We start from the raw sequence: 7,156 nt of genomic DNA, 5'->3' as shown, positions 1-7,156 counted from the left end.
TTGTGTTGAATATGTGTGTTGAACAATTCCATTGTTCGAAAACCTGCCTAGTTACGGCCAATGTTAAGATGTTTGTGTGAGACATGATTAATTGACAGCTCACTTTCTCTTTGAACTTATCTTGCCGCCGACACACCCCCGGGCATGCGACAAGTTGGGCTTATCTTTAAAATGTTTCTATGGACCGTTGCGTTTCTTCATCCAAAAAGTTAAATGGCAGCCGATGACCGGCTAATAATTTGATTTGCTCTATCCCCCATTTCCACTTCTCCATTGTCGATAACTTGCAGAAATTTCTGTTGTTCCGGATAAAAATTCAAATTCATGTGGCACTTAAAAAAAATTTTCGCCATTTGAGCGGGAAAACATTGCTTTTTCCAGCCTAGACAAAATTAGCCCCGATCCAGCACTTGTCAAAATTAGCCCCGATCCAGCACTTGACAAAATTAGCCCCGATCCAGCACTTGACAAAATTAGCCCCGATCCAGCACTTGACAAAATTAGCCCCGATCCAGCAATTGACAAAATTAGCCCCGATCCAGCAATTGACAAAATTAGCCCCGATCCAGCACTTGACAAAATTAGCCCCGATCCAGCACTTGACAAAATTAGCCCCGATCCAGCACTTGACAAAATTAGCCCCGATCCAGCACTTGACAAAATTAGCCTCGATCCAGCACTTGACAAAATTAGCCCCGATCCAGCACTTGTCAAAATTAGCCCCGATCCAGCACTTGACAAAATTAGCCCCGATCCAGCACTTGACAAAATTAGCCCCGATCCAGCACTTGACAAAATTAGCCCCGATCCAGCAATTGACAAAATTAGCCCCGATCCAGCAATGGAAAAAATTAGCCCCGATCCAGCACTTGACAAAATTAGCCCCGATCCAGCACTTGACAAAATTAGCCCCGATCCAGCACTTGACAAAATTAGCCCCGATCCAGCACTTGACAAAATTAGCCCCGATCCAGCACTTGACAAAATTAGCCCCGATCCAGCAATTGACAAAATTAGCCCCGATCCAGCACTTGTCAAAATTAGCCCCGATCCAGCACTTGACAAAATTAGCCCCGATCCAGCACTTGTCCGCCCGTAAGGCAGAGAAAAGTAAAGGAAATATTTTGGGCATAGTACTCAAAATAATGACAGCCCCACCCTAAAAAAAAAAACGAAACAAAAAATATCAAGAATAAATAAAAAATAAAAATAAACGGACAAACAAACGTATACATCACTAATTATTACTAATATGTAATTAAAAAGGCTTTAAACATCTTCTTCTCTCAATCAAGAAGACCTATTTATGCTTGCTTGAAAAATCCCTTGGCCCACATGTTTAAAATTGTAACAAAAATGCCGACTACACACGTGTACACACGATAAAAAGGTATCTTAGACAAGGGACGCAGTAAGTAGGATGTAATTGTGTCGAGTGAATAACGGTAACACCTTGTTGTGTTCAGTCCCGAAATATCAGCATCTGATTTCCTCCTACTCGCGACCGGAAGTAGTAACTGGTTCCTAGAAATGAGTTATAATTAATAAACAGTTACTACTTCCAGTCACAAGGAACTGATTACAACCTGGTCCAAAAATCATACGAGTCTCTATGAATTTTGTTGAATAAGAAATAATTCCCCTTCTTTCGGATGATTCTGCATAGATCCCTGTCAATTCCAGTGCAGTTCTTCTTTGATTGTCCGGTTCCTCGTAGTAAGAATTCTCAGGCCCGTTCCCAGGATTTTTCTTGGGGGTGGGGGGTGGGGGTGCAAAATCCGTTAAAGTGGACCTAATTTTCCGGGGGAGGGAGAGGGAATGAGTTCTCTGATAAAAATCTGACCAAACCCGGGAGAACAAAAAGGGATTTATGTATGCCCCTGCAGTACCTTGACGGACGATTGTCGGATTTAGCTACGTACCAGTAGAGTGATCTAGCTTATGCATTCTAGTTTTGTCTACAAATAACACGTCCATTGGGAACCGAAAGTGGTCCTTCGGCCGTTGTGGGGGGGATGCCTTCGCACCCCCTGCACCCCTCCCCCCCTGGGTACAGGCCTGATTCTATTTACGAAACACGCGTTTTCAGATCCTACTTAATTAGGCAACAACTGCGTGACTACCAAGCGCGTGATCTAAGCGTGACTTCCACTTGGGTGGTCTACACCGCCGACAGCATTCGCATATAATTTTAGAAGTCACTCTGCAGTCAATCTTACCCTGGGCACCAGAGGCTCCGAGCTTCGCGGCGAGAAGGTACCCAGGGTACAGTCAATCTACGAACTCATAGCATAAATTTTTGCAAATAGCACTGAATGATTTTGAGAGTAGGTATCTGAAGTGAAGTAGAGACTATAACTGGAATGAGTCTTTGCCTCTAAAGGATCGCTTTTTAAATGTATTGCACTGACTTTTGTAATGACTTAAATAGAAATATAGCATAAATTCGCTAAAAAGCGCAAAAATCAATGAAAAAAAATACCATTGGTCAGCCTTCTTTCTCACGGTTAGTATTCCCAGACTAGAAAGTCTTACCATTAGTCCGCCTTCTTTCTCACGGTTAGTATTCCCAGACTAGAAAGTCTTACCATTAGTCAGCCTTCTTTCTCAAGGTTACTGTTCCCAGTATAGAAAGTCTTACCATTAGTCCGCCTTCTTTTTCACGGTTAGTATTCCCAGACTTCTTACCATTAGTCCGCCTTCTTTCTTACGGTTAGTATTCCCAGACTAGAAAGTCTTACCATTAGTCAGCGTTCTTTCTCACGGTTAGTATTCCCAGACTTCGTACCATTAGTCCGCCTTCTTTCTCACGGTTAGTATTCCCAGACTAGAAAGTCTTACCATGATTTGTTATAATTTGTTATGCAATGAGTCACTGCTCCCCCACGTGCCCCGGATATCACAGTATTGATATATGACACCGGGGTCAGTTTGTAAAATAGACGTAGCATAAATAAGACAAACGAATCGACCACGAATATTTTCGTTACATGGTGGCAGCCGGTGAACGTACTTGCGCTACATAATGGCCTCGTTTTTTGGACTCCCACCGCCGGGTCCGCTAGAAATCCACGACGCACAGGCATCAGACAGGTGGGAAAAATTCTTGCTTGCATGGAGGAGCTATTCGCTGGCGACGGAATTAAGCTATAAATCAGAGGCCGTACAAGTAGCAACGCTGCTCACAGTCACCGGAGAGGAGGCACGGGATGTGTACTCCACCTTCAACTGGGATGGCGACAACAAGAATAAAATCGAGCCGGTCTTGAAGAAATTTGGCGAATATTGCGAACCAAGACGAAATGTCCCGTTCGAGCGTTATCGGTTCAATCAGCGGGTACAAGAGCCCAGAGAGTCGTACAATCAGTACAAAACCGCTCTCAGGAAACTCTCAGACGGTTTCGAATTCGACCCCTTTCGGGCGCTACCGGTGGAAGCGGATGCCGTTTGGAATTTCCTCGGCACCCGAGGTATTCCAGCGCAAAATGCACGAGTTGGTAGAGGGCCTGACAGGAATCGAGGTGGTGGCAGATGATTTCATAGCCGTAGGGTATGGAGACAGCTTCGAGGAAGCGTCACGCGAACATGACAGGAACCTGACAGCATTCCTGCACCGATGTGACGAGCAAAACGTCCGGTTGAATCCGGACAAGATAAAGTTGGGAAACGGGAAGTGCTGTTCATAGGGCATGTCGCGTCGGACAAAGGTCTAAGAGTAGATCCCGACAAAGTCAGAGCAATCACAGAGATGCCTACCATTACCGACAAGGCAGCTGTAAAGCGACTGTTGGGTCTAGCAGAATATCTAGCCAAGTTCCTCCCGCACCTGTCAGACCTGACGAAGCCCTTGAGGGACTTGACACAGAAAGAGGCTGACTGGGTGTGGGATAGCCCTCAGCAGACCACGATGGAGAATCTAAAGGTAGCCATCACGAGGACACCAGTATTGCGATACTACAGCTTGGAGGACGAGGTTACTCTTCTTTGCAACGCATCTCAGACAGGTTTAGGGGCAACGCTGATGCAAAACGGGCCAGGCGGTCGCATATGCCTCCCGAGCCTTAACCTCAGTGGAGACCCGATATGCACAGATCGAGAAAGAGCTACTAGCAATTGTCTTTGCGTGCGATTAGTTTGACGCCTACGTTTATGGGCGGCACAATGTCAACGTCGAGACCGACCACAAGCCCCTGGAACCCATATTCGTGAAGCCTCTAGCGTCCGCGCCACAGCGACTGCAACGTATGCTTATGCGCTTGCGGAAATACAGCCTACAAGTATAAACGAGGGAAAGACATGTTTCTCGCTGACACCCTAAGCCGCGCATATCTTCCAGAGGTTAACGCATGCGAATTTACAAGTGAGCTAGAAGAGGTCGATCAGAGAGCGGGACTTGCAGTCACGGCGGCGCGATGGCAGCAACTGAAACATGCAGCGGCTGATGATCTGGTGCAGCATGTCCTAAGAGAAGTCATCCTTCGCGGGTGGCTGAGATGAGATGCCCCGGAATGTGTTCATGCGTACTTTGATGTAAGGCATGAGCTAGCCCTTCAAGATGAGCTGATCTTCAAAGGGCAACAGCTGGTGGTGCCTACGGTCTTAAGGAGAGAACTGATCGAGAAAACACATGCCTCGCATATTGGCATAGATGGTTGCATACGCAGGGCCAGGGACACCCTGTATTGGCCTCGGATGGTCACCGAGATCAAAGAGTACGTGGCTAAATGCGATATCTGCCTAACGCATAGCAAGAGTCAAGCAAAAGAGCCGATGAGGCCGCACGAGTTCGTTGCGCGGCCATGGTCTAAGGTTGCGGCTGACCTGTGTAGTTTGGACGGACGAGTGCTGTTAGTGGTCAGTGACTACTACAGCAATTACATCGAGGTGGCTCGCATTGGCGCAGTAACTTCAAGGGCAGTAATCAAAGAGTTGAAAGCTATCTTCGCACGATTTGGAATTCCCGAATGTCTAGTCACAGATAATGGGCCTCAGTTCAGTGCAGCTGAGTTTGCGGTATTCGCGAAGACATGGGCGTTTGAGCATAAGACCTCATCCCCGACATATGCTCAATCCAATGGTAAGGCGGAGAATGCCGTACAGACAGTCAAGCGACTCTTTAAGAAGTGCAAAGCATCTGGGGTGTAAGAGATCCAGGCTCTTCGTGACTGGCGAAACACTCCGACAGCAGGAATTGGAACCAGCCCGGCGCAAAGGCTGATGGGCCGTCGATGCAAGACTCTCCTTCCAGTGGCGGGCTCGCTCCTGCAGCCGCGGCATTCGACAGAAGAAGAGACTCGTCGGCTGATTGGGGCTAAGGAAGAACAGCGACACTACTATGACCAGCGTGCTAGGCCTCTACCTCCAATCGGAGTTGGAGAATCGGTGAGCAAGAGACTCCAAGGGGAGAAGACCTGGAGTGCAGGCACATGTGTAGGGCAAGCTGGGCCGGGGAGCTACGAGGGGAAAGTGGGAGATGGTACCTACCGGAGAAACCGGCGGCAAGTGATAGGTACAGGCACGACTGAGGCGCCAACCATGGAAACCATCCCAGCCCAAGCACCTGTGGCAGATGACGAGGAAGAGGACCCCATTGCTACCCAGCCTAATGGTCTGGTTCCGGCACCGAATGAACCAAGGAGATCCAAGCGTACTGTTAGACCCCCGGTTTGGCTACAGGAATATACAGCAAAGTGAACCTGGTCTGCACCGGGTCCTTTTAACACGTACATGACTTTCCTACATAAACATTAAGGAAAAGGAAAGATGTAACAATATTGTTATGTTCAGTTAGTGATTTGTTATTATTTGTTAAGCAACGAGTCACTGCTCCCCCACGTGCCCCGGATATCACAATATTGATATATGACACCGGGGTCAGTTTGTAAAAGAGACGGAGCATAAATAAGACAAAAGAATCGACCACGAATCCGCAATAAAACCTATAGAAACTCTAAATAGCTTTTCGTTACAGTCCCCAAAGTAAACGAAGAAATCTGGGGGAAATTAACACGACAAGTGAAAAGAAAGGATGTCAAATTTTCCCAACTTCAAACCAACATAAGCAAAGCTGACAAAGAGTTTCTCGCAGAGCTGGGAAACTTTTTAACTCTTTCGACGGGTGCTCTGACAATTCTAGGGCATCCCAGTTTTGAGCTATCTCAGCTACGACGAGATGACATAAAGCCTCACCTTAACCACAGGCGGACCAGGATTAGAATCAGTCCCTCGTGGTCCTTCGGGAAAATAAAATATAATTTGAAGTTGTGTCTTGACTGTTTTATCAATAAAGCTAGTTACATTACTATATTAGCCTCGTGTGTTGTTCTTAAGGGGTATTGCGGCGCAGAAAGGGGTTTAGAGAACAACACACGAGGCTAATATAGTAATCCCAGTAATGTAACTACCTGTTGAGGGGCTTGTAGAATTACAATCGAACTTCACCTTACAGGTAAGTCTCGTTTAATTTCTAAGTCTCGTTTAATTTCTAAATTAAACTGTACAAGCTTTGGCTTGCATGCGCGCGTTCCCACTTTGGCGCCATTCAACTTTCGACCAATCAGAGAGCGAGGCACCGAAACGGGAAAAATCCTCAGGTATCCCATCGTGACCACGGAAACTTTGTATAGCTATACCACTTTTCTATGACTATGGGGCTCCGCTAAAAGAAATGCAAAACGTTATTTTCACTTCTTGATTAAAAATAGCGACATAGCGACAGCAATTTTTTCCTTAAATTTTAGCGGCAAAAAAACATAAAAATGAATAGCACTTTAAACTGAACATCTTAAGCCTTCTCCAAATGAAATAATTCATAAGCTACTCGGTTAGAAAATTTCTTGCAAATTTTAGCTTGATGCAAGTACAAGCAATTATAAAGCGGTTTTTAAACGCTTGTGTCTTTGCCCATGGTGAAATTTCGAGATTGTTTCTGATATCATATGAAGACTCTTTACCTATTCTTCATCTTAGGATAAGTAAATATTAAAAACAAACTACATGAATTTGATGCTAGGGGCACTTTAATCCACCACCCCTAGATTTTGATCAAAATAACTAGGCCTTTTTAGACTTGTGCTGTGACATACACCAGTGGACTGGACCACATATATGCCATTTCTAGCAAGTGAATATCTTTAACCTAGAAAATAGAATTTTT

At 45.7% G+C, this 7,156-nt stretch overlaps 1 protein-coding gene across 1 annotated transcript; it reads left to right on the top strand.

Moving 5' to 3' along the window:
- The first annotated feature begins 3,025 nt into the window (after window positions 1-3,025).
- Window positions 3,026-5,145, top strand: LOC125559107. The gene is made up of 4 exons (XM_048721068.1): window positions 3,026-3,470; window positions 3,687-4,004; window positions 4,271-4,454; window positions 4,536-5,145. Exons 1-4 carry the CDS (start codon window positions 3,026-3,028, stop codon window positions 5,143-5,145), a joined length of 1,557 nt encoding a protein of 518 aa, XP_048577025.1.
- Window positions 5,146-7,156: the final 2,011 nt, after the last annotated feature.

The sequence above is a fragment of the Nematostella vectensis genome, chromosome 13, assembly GCF_932526225.1.
Source record: "Nematostella vectensis chromosome 13, jaNemVect1.1, whole genome shotgun sequence".
NCBI classification, from domain to species: domain Eukaryota; kingdom Metazoa; phylum Cnidaria; class Anthozoa; order Actiniaria; family Edwardsiidae; genus Nematostella; species Nematostella vectensis.
The sequence above is the reverse complement of the archived record's forward strand: the minus strand, read 5'-3'. Positions and strand labels throughout refer to the sequence as shown.